We start from the raw sequence: 15,161 nt of genomic DNA, 5'->3' as shown, positions 1-15,161 counted from the left end.
ACACTTGGCCTGTCACCCTCCCTCTGTAACTGGGTGTTTGACCCCAGTCAGTCAGAGTCCACAATCGCACATCCAGCTCAAGAATTGTGAGCACTGGGACACCACAGGGGTGTGTGCTGAGTCCGCTCCTCTACACGCTCTTCACCTACGATTGCGTGGCCTCCCAGAACAACACCAGCATCATTAAATTTGCGGATGACACTACAGTCATCGGACTGATCACTGGTGGTGTTGAAACATCATACAGAAGAGGTGGCGGACCTCATAGCTTGGTGTCGTGATAACAATCTCCTTCTCAATACAGATAAGACTAAAGAGATGATCATCGACCCAAGAACAAGGGAAAAGGAGCCGCATAGACCCCTGTTTATTGATGAGACTGAGGTGGAGAGGGTGAAAACCTTCAAGTTCCTTGGCACACACATCAGCGAGGACCTCACCTGGTCTCACAACACCCAACAAATTATGAAGAAGTCCCAAAGGAGACTGTACTTCCTGAGAAGACTGAGGAAATTTGGCATGTCCACCACAATCCTGAGTTGCTTCTACAGATGCACTATGGAAAGTGTCCTTACCGCCTCCATCACTGTTTGGTACGGTAACTGTACAACACGTGATAGGAAGGCACTCCAGCGGGTGATCAAGACCTCACAGAACATTGTTGGGGCAGCCCTCCCCTCACTGCAAGACATTTATAAAACTAGAGTCCTACGAAGAACACACAACTTCATCAAGGACAGCACACATCCACAACACTCATTATTCACACTCCTACTGTCAGGCAGACGCTACAGGAGTTTGAAGTCCAGGACCACAAGGCGGGCAAACAGCTTTTACCCACAGGCCATCAGGCTTTTCAACGAAGCACTCACACATGCCGCACGCAACACATGCACACACTCATAGCACTTTATTATTGATTGATTTATTGATTGATTGATTGATTGATTTGTATTATTTATTGATTTATTTATTTGTATTATTTATCTGTATTAATGTCTCTTCTGTTGTTGTTGCTTAATTTATTGGTATTAATGTTTCTTATGTTCTTATTCTTTTTCTTGTGTTTTCTTTCTTTTCTTGGGAGAATGAACAGAATAAGAATTTCATTGCATAGTATAACTGCCTGTTTTACTATGCATATGACAATAAAACTCTTGAATCTTGAATTCATACCTATGGACAATTTAGAGTCTCCAATTAACCTAACGTGCATGTTTTTGGAATGTGGGAGGAAACCGGAGTACCCGGAGAAAACCCACGCACGCACGGGAAGAACATGCAACCTCCACACTGAAATGCCCAACGGAGAATCGAACCCAGCTCTTCCCGATCTCCAGACTGCTAACCACACGCAACATGCTAACCACTAGACCACCATGCGGCACTGTAGTACCTATATCATTGGTAAATTACCTTTTCCACTACTTAAGAACAATTCGACATAAGAACGGTCGTCTGGAACCAATTGTGTTCGTAAATTGGGGACCTAGTGTATTATTCCTACACTGCATGAAATAAGCAGCAATGTACAGGAAGGAGGCCTTGAAACACATCCAATTGACTGGGCAGGGCTAGCTAGAGGCCCAAACTGCCATTTGACTGGTGATTTACATGAGGATCAATAACCAGGAGCACAGAACACATACACGTTGCAAAGTAAAGAGAGAGGGAGTGTGAGGAGAAAATGTGCTCTGAGTAAATGATTCCCTAACACTCCCCCCAAGCATGTCTAACAGGAAGCTACTTGGATGGCCACTTGAGCTCAGCGCTGGGGGCTTTTCTCACTGGAACAGGAACCAAACGCCTGTCAAGTGGCCCTTTTTGCCCGCCGTAACTTTTCCAATAACATTTTTAGGAAGTTAACATTTTCCTCAAGGAATCCAAGCCGGAAATGTCCTCTTGAAAGGTGCAGGTTCCATGCCTTTCACGCAAAAAGTATGCTAGTGTGAGCACTGCTGAAAGAGAGCTTGCCTTTGGTTATTAACAAGTATGTGTTTGCAGAGTGCATGAATATTTGTTCCCGCCCATGTTGACAGTATTGAAAAAAAATTCCAAATCATACCTGTAAGGTAGACTTTTGAACAAACAAGTCAATGTTCACTATAATTTCAGCAGTTATGCAGTAATTGTAGCAGTGACATAACCCTCGTTGCAAGATAGTGTTGCTAAAAATAAGACTTAAGCCTAAATTGCACCCCAGCACCACACCGCTAGCGTAAGTGACGACAGCTGGCTCCACCCCTCCGACGGCGTTTGAGGTGCACCTCCAAAACAATGTTAACTTTGGGTCAAAAGCGACATAGATGGCAGAGCTCAAATCGGTGGGCTTTTCTTCGTGCATCATTTCTGGCTCTTCCCTATCGGGGAAGCGTAAAAACGTGGACCACAGCAAACGAAACAATGACGCTGAGGAGAGTTTGTACTCGTTTGCTAATGCAGTGGTACCTCGCTTAACGTCCGCTGCGACCCGAGAGAGCTAGTATCGCAGCAGTCCTTATCCACGCATGTAAACACTGTGGAACAAATACACACCAATGGACAAGCGGCAGCGCGCAGTGATACCAACGGACAGAAAATAACACCGAGCGATTGAGAGGTTTGACTTTTTTTGCGCAACACTTTTAATGATGCAAATGTGTCTTTTGAACACATATTGTTTTGAGAAGCAAAACGCTTAACTTAAGAGACCCCAGCAACTCACTACTTTCCTCCGCAATGAAACCCAACCAGAACTGGGGTCACGGGACAAAGTGGGGGGAAAGTTGATGGGGATGTCAAAAAAAGTGAAAAAATACAAATTATTCCTCTTTTTTCTAGTCATTTTATAGGAAGTAATTCTGCTTCAAAAATGTGTTGCATGGTCAACTGTTGATGAAAGTTTTACATGAGCACTGATAAGTAAGTATTGGTCCTACATACAGTATCTTTCATTTCAGCCGGATGTTGGGATCCTTCCGTTTGAATGGGCTGAACTTGAGTAGGCCTGTCAAATTTTGCTGGTGTGCTCCAAACTATCATCGATAATTTAATATTATGGACAACATTTTTAGACTACTTTTTCATGAATTATATGGCATAAAATTGATGCCCTACCACCGTATTGAATGGTTGCATTTCTTTTGCAATGTAGCTAGCGACACAGTCTGTGAGAGTGCACCATCTTCAGCTATTTTCTTTACATTTACACTGCCGACCAAACGCCTCAGTAAGTGTTGGCTGTTGGGACGAAGGCTCTGCTGCACATCCAGCGGTTCCCAGTTGGGAAAATTGACAAGGATGGTTGTGTTTCAGGTGTGCATACACATTGGTCATGTTCCCCTTCCTTCTCGTCACTACTTTCAAACAAATGCGACATATCGGTTCGTCATTGTTCATGCACTCAACTTGTTCATTCTGTTTAAAAGCCAAATATTCCCACAGTGGGGCTGTTTGCTTTAGAAACCAAGCATATGCTGGCTCACCAGGCTAACTGCTATGACTCTGTATCCACTCACTAGTAAACCCCAAGTGGGGGACTTTAAGTACCTACTTAAAGTATAGCATACTACCTTGTAGCACCGTGTACACTGGAACCCCTTTAAGTCAACGCTCCTCGGACGCACGACTGACGACACCATAACCGATATAAAACACAGCTATTGCTTGCACATTTGCTTGCGGCTTTGGCCAGAGACATTAGTAGAATGGCTGATGGTGACCAGAAAAATAAAAAGAGAGACTCGAGAGGGATCTGAATATTCGCAACACTAATTCCTCCTGCTGTGTCTTCTTCTAACAGACCATGAGCATATGGGGTGTGTTAAGAAGCAGTTACATTCAGACAGTCCCATTATAATGTGTTTATGAGCGAGGACAAAAAAAAAGTTCAAAAAGGCCAACAATGTTCCACTTACATAAGTATATTATTCAAGCTACAGTGATATTGTTACTGTAGCAGCTAACACAAGAACTACTTTCCTAGCGCAGTGACACAACACCTCAGGTTACTACCAAGAGGTAACAATACTTACTGGAGCTGCTGCTGTGTTGTTTGTGAGTTTGGAAAAGTTTGCGCTAGGTTATAATTATACCTCGCACGTGTATAGTACAACGTTGTGGCAACATGCCGAAAAGTTGGTCAAGATTCCAGACGCTACCAACTGAACGAGACAGACTGAAGCGGTGGATACCGGTTCTCAACTTACACCCGACGACATCACTAGGAAGACTTCAACAAGATGCTCGTTTGCTCTCAGCATTTTTTTTCCTAAGGGCTATGCTAAATTGACCAGGTAAACGGGAAGCACAAGTCTTGTGGTGAAAGATACAGCCATCCCAATGAGAGCCCACATTGGAAGTGACTGTTTTCATCATACTGTTATCCATGAAACATTTAGCACTAGTGCTACATGCTAACGCTATAAGAATGGCTTAGTGTTTCACTATAGCTGGATTTGGCTAGCACCCAGCTACAGTATTCTCTGCCTGGGGGCGGGGGCGGTGGAGTCTGACCTGATAACCTGTAGCTCAGCCTCCATATAGTTGGGCTAAAAAAAATAAGGTTCTGGATCCTCATTTGTCCGAAAGTAGTCAGCGGCGGCTCTCACCAAGTATGCCATGATTAGTAGTTGCTTTCTATGCTGCTGCTGTTGTCACTGTTGCTGAGTTTTCGGCAAGAAAAGTAGCAATTGGCTGTCCAAGATGGTCTAATTTGAATATCATTCGCATATGATGGTGAAAAATGCTGTAGGAAGAAAGCATAACCTCGTACGAGAGATAAAAAAAATGATTACCTTAATTACCTTTAGAACTAAATACATTTGATTCCTGGTTTGGTCACTTAAAATTGGCCATCATTTCAACAAAATAAAATAACAAATATTTTATCTCAGCCAGTGCCTTTCAAAGTTCTCCATCCCATGTTGGTGATTTTTTAAATGAGCACAATTGAACAGCGTGTTTATTATTCTGTGGATTACATTAACGTGAGTAGCACACTCTTCTGGTGAAAATACATAATAGCAACTGAGCTTCACAATAGATATAGCATTCGGCTTATCAATTACTTACATTTACCCAAAGAATTTTAAGATAATCCACTTCATTTGACGAATAAAGAGTAGCAATAGACTAAAAATCAAATATAAACACAATAAACATCCTCCTCTTTTATCCAGGCTTAGTGAAGATTAAGAAACATTTGTGTTTTGGATGGCGCTGTGTAAAACAAGGCGAGCTCCACCCCCGCGGCATAGCAGCTCGTGCATGCGTCATTCATTAGCACTTTCGGTGCATGGAGCTCCACATCATGCTGTTAGTGTGCCGCGGAAGCTGACTGTACACCGCCGGCTTGTGACTGCCTCTGGGCGGGTGGACCGGTCAATGGAACCTCTGCTGCTCAGTGAGAACACAAATATGTGCTTTGACTTTTCAGTCCCCAAATACCAGAAAACTCCCCGACGACGCCAGAAAAAGTCGCTAGATGTGTCGCTTTTGAGAAAATGCCGTCAAAGGGGGGTTGGAATGTCACCAGATCTAACGGCAAAACTGCCAAGTTGGCAACACTGGCTGTTGTTGATGCAAGCAGCGTTAGTTCCTATCTGTGGCTATGTGAAACCAATGCACCCATGTTTAAAATGATGAAAATACGGTAAAATACTTTTAGGACATATCATGACTGTACCTGTTCATGCATGGGCATACAACCATAAAACCTTGTTGTTGGAGCTTTTTTTGGACGGCGTAATAGTTGAAATAGGTGTGTCCCATTAAGTGCATTCTCAGCTCCCCCATGCTAACTGTTTTTCTTTCTTTAGAACGCCCAGGAAAGGGAAATACATGTTTCACATAAGGATTGTGGATAATGGGCACCATTCTAAAAAAATTTATATTTTTCCTTTACACTCTTTTTAGTTATAAGAAAGACACGGTGGACCAGGACTTGACGGGTCGTCGACATAAGCAGGGCGGAGTTAAGCTGTAGTAACTGGTTTTGCCATGGTGAACGTATGAATAGTTGGTAGAGCTGTGCCTGCCAGAGTAGGTACCGTGCAGTGGAAAGCCGTATGAGCATCAAGTCCCTAACAAGCTGAGATATTGGCAGCTTCTAGACGGTGAGCTGCAAGGGCACAGCACACAACAGGAAAACATTCTTTGCATGCTTTGCCTGATACTGTACATGCCAATGACATTACTGAGCCTATTTTAATCCAAAATGCAAGTACTGGAATAACCGCATTACCCAATGGACAGAGATGCTTGTGGGTTGCCACCTCTCAACCAAGCGTTCAACTTCTTTCTTAGTTTTACTACTCCGACATTCACTGATGAACAAGTCTGTCACCATAACTAATTTTGCTGGATGACAACTGTCCTACAAATTATTACCAATAAACGATGTTATTGTCATGAAGGCGAGTGTCATTTTCTTCTTGTTTACAAACATCGCGTCATCGGAATTCGAGAATGCATCAAAAATATATTCGCTTCTAACGTGATTTTAAGAAAAACAAACACGTGAAGGTGCAACATAATTGGAAAGAAATAGTCACGATGGGTATTTCTATACCAAACTGAAATTAGAATTAATTTTCATTTTTTAATTCTGTTTTCTTTTTAAGGAAAAAAAAAATCCACTAAAGATTCTAGTTGTGTGTAACCCGAAATTGTTCATCTTTGCATCTTCATTTCACTGACTTCAAAGTGATACACATATTTACTGAATAAATAGTTGAGTGGGATAATCCTGCAGTAACTGAAATCAAGATTAATCGTGATTAACCACCCAGCCCTAAGCAACAGGCACCAAGAAGGTATTAGATCGTGCAGAACACAACACACACAACAAGGCCTGTCACGATGATCAATAAATTAACTAATCGCATGATAAATGACACAGTTGATCATTTTGCCAGCCTCGATAAATTGCCATGTTACTGTTAAACATGGAATCTCGTGGAAAGTCTAATAATGTGAATGAAATGATGTCACCATGAAGAGAAGGAACGTTCGTGTAAAGACGTATTTCCCCGGCAGACCACTCAATTGTGGCAGAATCTCGTCACAAACATTAACCCGCCCCTTTCCGAAGTAAAGGTGGCCAAATGGTGGCAAAAAAACTTGAAAAGTCCGCTTTTACAGAGTGTGAATGGAAGCTAGCCGGGTTAGCTTAGCTCAGCAGAGTGTGCTAGTGCGGCTGTGTGCGATTTTACAATGCCTGCCGACGACATGCAAGTGCTGAGTGAAAAAAGAAGAGAGGCACTTTTAGTCTTGTACCCAGCTCACCTTAACACACAAAACACACGCCCAGCTTTCAAAATAAGACCACTTTCAAAATAAGACCACTGTTTTTCGCAACAGTGACATCCGATTCAGAATCAGAAATATTGTGATTTTTATTTACATGCAATTTTTGCCAAAACAGACTGAGTCCATTGTATGTTCATCTGGGTTTTTCTGTCTTTTTTGTTTGTTTAATTGATTTGATTTAAAAGCTCGACATACTGATTACAAGTGTTACACTCTTGAGAAATTCAAATTGCTTTTGTTATGGTATATTATCATTACATTCATGAAAAAATGATCTCAAAATAATATTGTTTAGCGGCAATAATTTGTGGACAATTATCATCCAGCAAAATGTGATATTTTTCAAGACTACACACAGCTAGCCAGTGCACACCCGCCTCTCCCCACTGGGACAAAGAGACTGAATGACTAATAGGAGGGTTCACTCACTCATTCAGCTATACTGTAGAACCAACATGCCAAGGGTGTTGAGACAGATGCACACAGTGAACCTCTTGTCATCCAGCCTGTTTGGCAGAGAGAGACAGAGGAGGAAAACAAACACGCATACACGTGTCAATCTATCGAGGCCGGCAAAATGATCCAGTTTGTTTGGATTTACCGTGCAGTTAAATTATTTATTGATTATGGTGACAGGCCTACTGATGTGTAACTCTATGAGTATTACTATAAAGTCGTGGCTTGTATACAAAACAAGCAACTACTGCTGAAACTCAGGGTGTGTCATTGTCAGTTTGCTCACAGCCACAGCCACCAGATGAACAGTGCACAAATACACCATACCTTCTTACCACTCTGTTGCCACCTACTGAACACACACTTTCAGGAAAGAAACTATCTATCTAGAGCATGCCACATGCAAGGGAGCAGCACCAAACATCCAATTGCACACACGGCAAAAAGTTCCCTCCAATGAGTGTGTCAGTCATCCAAGCCTCGCCATGCTGGGCGCGACAACAGCAGCAGCAACAGCAGCAGCTATCGGCGAATCAAACAAATATTACATGACAAAGCTGATCTTCTCAGCTTACTGCAAGGACTTGATGTGCACAGGTAGGCTCCATTCATGCCACATCCTTGGGTGTTGGCCAATAAGGCAAACACTTATTAACCCAGTTCACCCAGCTGTTTCACTGATATTACTTGCATGATGGATGTATTCTGTGTACATACACACACATCTTTGCTCTCGTTTTAGTTCTTTAGCTACAGTAAATGGGCTGCACTAGCTGATGTGTATGAACAAGGTTAGGTTTTATTAAAAACAATCAACTGCATCTCCCCGCTTCGTGTCAATACATTCCATTTCAATGATCAGCTCTTCCGAGATGAGACAATAATGACACACAACCTTGCTCGACCTGTCAAGTCACTCTGTGCAGCAGGCAGCAAGACTGCACACCGTGCCAAATATGACTTAGAATAGTAGCCAATACAACACACCGACCTGACGACATGTCTGCTGTGTGCCAAGAAAGAAACACCAGCATGATTTAAAAGCAAATAAAAGATTGCTAGCTTATGTTACATGCCTGTTTATTTTTCTCATTGCTAACTGTGCTGAATGCTATACTTTCTTTCTCTTTAGTTGCAGGCACCTGCTCTGCCAATGAGTGACAAGTATTAGCAAAAAATGTCACACCCAAAATAAATGTAGCGTTGTCCTTCAAGCATTTGGAGCACAGACATGGCTTTTGACTATTTTAAAAGCGGGTTGATAACTGTGCTACAAATTATCGTTGACAATCGATGCTATTGACATTTTTTTCTTGAGGCCTTTTTTACATTATTGTCATGAGAGGTGTAATTGACATTTGAACCACTAGATGGTACTCAAGTATAGTGTAGCTGTGTGAGCCACATTATCTTGACACAGAAGTCGCCTGTACGTATGTTGTTTCAAATGTATGCCATAGAACCGTACTGAATGGTTGCATTTTCCTTTGCAATGTAGCGAGCGACACCCCCTGTGAGTGCGCACCATGCCCACATAAGTATTGTGGATGATGGGCAAAATTCCCCCAAAAAAGTGAGCTTTTCCTTTAAAAGAGGGTTTAAAACGGAGTGGGGAACAAGGACAAAAGCCCAAAACTTGCCACTTCACAGGGAGTGGGAGGAGAACTTCTTTTCACTTTTCCATGTCGGCCATGCCATAGCTGATAATCTAAAATCATGTATCAATAATGCAGCATTAACGATGCCTAGTAGAATACTACATATAACTTGTATTTCAATATTTGTTGACAAAGAATATGCCACAAAATAGTCACAAAGTGCATTCTTAGCTGGCTCTTTTTTACCTGTATTTATATCTTTAGAACACACAGAAAAGAGAAAGACATGTCTTCATGTCTCACATGTGGATTGTGGATGATGGAATGAGCTAAACCTGTACAAACACGGGCATTATTGATCATTTAGTAACAATGTGTGCAGAAGCTGACATCCGATTAGAAAAGTCAGCCAGGCGACATCCATTTCTGAACTTACTTACTTACTGGCCTAAATTGGCCAATCATGTATTGCATCAATACATGGAAACATGTTTGCTTTTAATTCACGGACATTTTAGTCACTAACCCAAGAAGACCACACTCTATGCTGGGAAAGTAAGTGTAAAAAATAAAAAGCAGAATTTAATTTTTTTTTTTTAAGACAAAAAGAGAATTTGGAAAAAAAATAAACAAAAGATTTCATAGGGCCCTATATATGTTTCCAGGAAAAGATACAGCTTTTGTCTCAAGTTTCAGTAGCAGAGAGGGCCTGAAAAGTGGCAGAGTGCACAAAGCTTTAAGTTTTTCCAGGGAAGCGATGGAAAGTGCAATAGGTTCCATCAAATATTTGGTGTTTACTTTCAGAGCCCACAAGCATTATATTGCAACAGCTTCTCCATCCCATAAGAATTAGAGCAAACGCTGCTGCAAGCACTTTACCGACAAAGACTACAACCAATACAAGAAGTACAGTATATTGGTAGTTTTATTACAGTACAAGGCCAACACCAATTGATGAATATAGAGTACGCTAGTACGCTATGCTTGTTGCATCCTCTGCATGAGCACGTTTGCAAACTGCTGGAGTCTTTCTTCCTGGAACTTCAACCAGACAAAACGACAGCTAATCAATGCAATGAAAGTGTGTGCCACTTTCCTTCATTAGTGCTGCCACATATTGATGTGTTTACACCAGGATTACACTGCAGATGCACTTAAGGGACAGTTTTAGACTTGGTTTCCTTTTGGATTGCATGCTTTACTGATTAAATGCCTATTTTTTTTAGGTTAAGTGAGCAGCACTTTTGTTCTGCAAAGCACAGTCAAGTTCTACGCTTCATCGTACTTAATATTAGGCAAGTGAACACGAAAATACAGAATGTTCATCCATAAACCAAATGAAGCACTTTAGCTTTAATCAAGGAGGGTACCTGGATTAACTAGCCGGGGAAAAGTGTGTGTGTGTGTGCAACGTGTGCCCTGCACTGATGAGGAGTTCAAGTGCACTGCGGAATTTGAGTGTTTGGCGTGCCACTTTTATTATGGCACTATTGAATTCAAGAAAGAAGTGGGAGCAAAGTGTGAAGGTTGTGTCTGTCACAATGGGATTGTTATGTCAAGGTTCCGAGTTAATACAGGTTGCGGGGAGAATGGTTTAAGGAAGACACATTACAGAGGTGGGCTAAGTACAGTTGTCCATCACCACATTGCGGTTCGAATTTCACAGGTTCACTCTGTCACGGTTCAGGGCTGTCAATTCATTCAAATATTTAGTCATAATTAATTAATTAAACTCATAATTAATGGCACTTAATCGCAGCTAGAAAATACATTTTTACCTACAGTAGGGATGCAAATCTCTCTGTGGTAAACAATTTGATTGGCAAATACGATAACTACATCAAATCTAATGTAAAGAGATACCAATTTTGGAAATATGGGCCATTATTGTATTCAAAAAATAATATACAGCTAGAAATCCCACAGTTTTTGCATATTTAATGCAAGCGGCCTTTTGTCCCCCTTTGTTGGACGGTCCTTGAACGCACCTAACTTTGTCCCACGCTGCACAGATCGAGACTGTACTGTACCACTAAAACATTTCACTTCAGAGCAATTTTAAGCCATAAAAACAGCCACAAGTGCATTTTATAAGAGCTCTGCTTGGATCATTTCAATGGAAGAATCACACATGACAGGAAGGAGGAAGTGAGAGAGCATGGAGGAGTGGAGCTTGTAGAAGGTTACGCATTGTAGGGACATTTTAACGCATGTACACGCATGCGCGCATGTACGCACACATAGTTCAGTTCCAAATGTGAAAATTTTAAATAGTTGGTGTTATAGTTGTAAATAAACTGTTATTCTGATGTAAAACAAGCCTTTTTTGTGTTGTCTATGTTGGTATAGTTGTTTAGATACTTGAGCTGTCACAAAAGCAAAAAATAATATTTAGTTGGGAACTGATATTTCCCTGAAACTTACTTGTGTTCTATTGCTGATTACTAAAGAATGGAAAAAGGTGGAAACAAACCTTTTTTCCCTGATGAAAGACGGGAGTTTAATGTTTCTTTTGGTAGGTTCCATGTTTACATAGCCATAGAACACAATACTCTGTGTGCCTTGAAAGATCACTTAAATGGTCTAAAATGGCCGCTACTGAAAGGGTTATCTTTTGAAAAGTGGCTGGGATTGAATGAGTTCATTACCTGCCTCTTTTTCCACCTTTAGAATAAACAGAAAAGAGAAACGATGGGCAAAATTCCAAAAAAAGGTTCACTTTTCCTTTAGTATACTGTACAGTAAATACAACGGAGGCTAACTAGTTAGCTCGCTAGCTTGCTAATGGTCATCTCGTGTCCCTGCAGTCCTCTACAGGACTCTGCTAACGGTAAAGATTGTATTTACAAAGTCATTTACGAGAAATAAAGTCGTAAATTTAGGAGAATAACGTGTGATGGTGTCGTACGTATGAGAGGGAAAATAGAGCATAGCTCTTCAGGAAGGAAGGAAGCGTTCCTCTTGCTTCAGGCAAGCGTTTATTTACAACGTGGCAGCAAAACACAGCAGTTTAACACAAACAGATTAGCATGATTTAGCATCATTTCACGTTCCCCTTCTTTACCCCGCCCCCTTCGCATAAGTCCCCCTTTTCATAGCTGTCTCAGACAATGCCTGGAACATAAACTTAACACATTTTTCTCCTAAATTTACAATTTTATTCTCATGAGTTTGTTCTGTTCACTTTATTCTCGAAATGTCAGATTGACGACTCCGTCGTAACAGGCATTGCCTGAGACGGCTATGAAAAGCGGGGACTTTTGTGACCTTATTCTTGTAAATGTACAACTTCCTGGTAACGTCAAGACTTTTTTCTCGTAAACTTCCAAATTTATTCACATAAATGTACAACTTTTGTCCTTGTAAATATATGACTTTATTCTCAGAAATGTACAACTTTTTTTTCCTCTTACATTTACGGCTATATTCTCACTACATTTTCAACTTCTTGTAAATTTCGGACTTTTTTTCTTGTAAATTTACAAGATTATCCACAGAAATTTACGCTTTTTGTTCTTGTAAATTTATGACTTTATTCACATAAATCTGCAACTTTTTTTGTGAATTTATGAGTTTATTCAAGTAAATGCACAACTTTTTCTTTTATATATACGACTTTTTTCTTTATTTTAACTTTATTCTCAAAATGTCAGAATATTTTACTACTCCGTTGTAACAGACGTTGACGGAGACGGCTATGAAAAGCAGGGACTTTATTCTCCTACTTTTCAACTTTTTTTTGTAAATGTACAACTTTATTCACATAAATTTTCAGACTTTTTCCTGTAAATATACGACTTTCTCAAAATCTCTGATTATTTTAATACCCCGTCTTAACAGGCCTTGTCTGAGACAGCTATGAAAAGCAGGGACTTAGACTTTATTCTCAGAAATTTACAACTTTCTCGTAAATTTAAGACTTTTTTTCTCGTAAATTTAAGACTTTATTCAGATAAATGTAACTTTATTCTCGAAATGTCTGATTGTTTTACTACTCTGTCATAACAGGCGATGTCTGAGACAGCTATGAAAAGCGGGGACTTTTGGCCTTGGGCAAAGGTAATATTACGACTTTTTTTCTCGTTAACGTACAACTTTTTGATGACCAGTGTATTTTTATATAAAGTTAGTCAAAGGTGTTCTTGTAAAACGTCCATCCAAAGATCCTCCAATGTGCTGCCAAGTTGTGAACCCAGGTCATGAGGCTGGTCTGACGGGCCAGCAGTCGAGTACCTTGTAAAGAAGAGGTAGAAGATGATGGAGGTTCTCACCCAGCAGAAGAAGCTTCAGCTCCCTTCTCGCATCTCTTTTGTCTCGCCGGAGCTGCTTCTCGATCTCCGAGTTGATCCTTTTAGATTCCTTCGCCTCCTCACTCAGGCAACAAGCCATCATGGAGTCAAGAGTCATCACCGCATCAGACCAAAACACAGTGACACACTACTACTACTTCTACTAGCAGTACTGCTAGTACTACTACTACTAGTAATAGTAGTAGTAGTCAAGCTCACAGCGGGTGCCAATGAAATCCTCTTAAAGTTTTCCTGCAGGTCCAATGGAGTTCGCTACTTTGCTCGTTGAACTGACAAATATTTGACAGCTAAGACTTAAGTCGTATGCAAATTGTCAGTTTGCAAAGCCTGCGAGACGACTGGAGAAACGTAAAAAGCCACGTTCTCTTGCACCATTTCTCTTGCAAAAAACTGCGAAAATGAGTTTGGGCGATCGTGGCTAGCTTGTTCGCTAAAAGCAGCTAATGTTATAACAAGCTAACGTGGAGGTGGGCGTCAAAATCAGATTCCCAGTATGACTTTTAATCCATTCTCCCGCGACGAAGCTTAACTAAAAAGAAAAAGCTTCTTTTTTTTTATATAAAACACTGGCAGGTTGTGTCCCAGAGACACGGCGGGACACTGGTGGCCGCCTCTGCCTCTGCCTCTGCCTCTGCCGAGCTCCCAACAAGCTTAGCCGCCCCGACGCCGACACTGTCCGCCCGCGTACTGGTAACAAGCGGCCGGCAGCCAGTCCATCCACCTGCACTCACACGTCGACGAACTCCCGGTGTCACACGCTGACTAAAATGACAACCATTAAATATGACAACACACCCAAGAGACCGAGGCGCCCCCGGTGGGGGACCGGGGTGGCTAAATGGACAAGCTAATGCTTCGCTAGCTAGGTTAGCTTAGCTTGCCATCAATGGAATTGCAGCAAATTGCTAAAAAGCACAAAGTGACAGAAAAACGTCATTTCTCCAAGCAAGCTGCCTCCAAATAACCCTTAAAACGTCAAACAGTGCCAGTCAAATAGGCACTTAAAGCCACAACAAGTCATCGTTTCTGGTGTGTTTTTTTTCCTTGTGGAATAGCGCTTCACGTCCTGCCAGGAGTGGCGCTGCCCCGTGACGTCACGTGGCATTTCAGTGATTGACAGCAGGCCAAGAACTCTCACAGGACACCGCCCGCCCCTTACCATACCATACCATACCATACGGTGTACAAACGGGACGGTCCGATACTAATCAACGGTTACATTTGTTGATGTAGACATAGAATGTAAAAATTGTGAATTTTTAAATTCAAAAATTATAAATGTAAATGATCAAATTATTTATAATTATTCATAATTAATTATAAATTAATTCAAAAATAAATGAATTACAAATGAACATTTAAAATTCAAATTAAAAATAAATAAAATAATAAATTGTGAATTTCTGTTGGAGATGAATAAAGTATCTATCTATCTGGTTGTACAACTCTACAAGTATAAAGTTGTACATTTACGGGGAAAAAAGGAGTTTTTTTGGTAAATTTATGA

At 41.0% G+C, this 15,161-nt stretch overlaps 1 protein-coding gene across 2 annotated transcripts in view; it reads right to left on the bottom strand.

Annotated features, from left to right (window-relative positions):
- Positions 1-14,744, bottom strand: part of LOC129188354 (guanine nucleotide-binding protein G(q) subunit alpha-like) — a 46,363-nt gene extending 31,619 nt beyond the window's left edge. For both annotated transcript variants that reach the window (XM_054788714.1, XM_054788713.1), the window contains exon 1: positions 13,616-14,744. In XM_054788714.1, the coding sequence (XP_054644689.1) occupies positions 13,616-13,751 (136 nt within the window). In that variant the 5' untranslated portion in view covers positions 13,752-14,744. The remainder of the gene's footprint in view (positions 1-13,615) is intronic.
- Positions 14,745-15,161: the final 417 nt, after the last annotated feature.

This window comes from Dunckerocampus dactyliophorus, chromosome 10 (genome assembly GCF_027744805.1).
Source record: "Dunckerocampus dactyliophorus isolate RoL2022-P2 chromosome 10, RoL_Ddac_1.1, whole genome shotgun sequence".
Taxonomy (NCBI): Eukaryota; Metazoa; Chordata; class Actinopteri; order Syngnathiformes; family Syngnathidae; genus Dunckerocampus; species Dunckerocampus dactyliophorus.
Note: the sequence above shows the minus strand (reverse complement) of the source record. Positions and strands in the feature narration are given on the sequence as shown.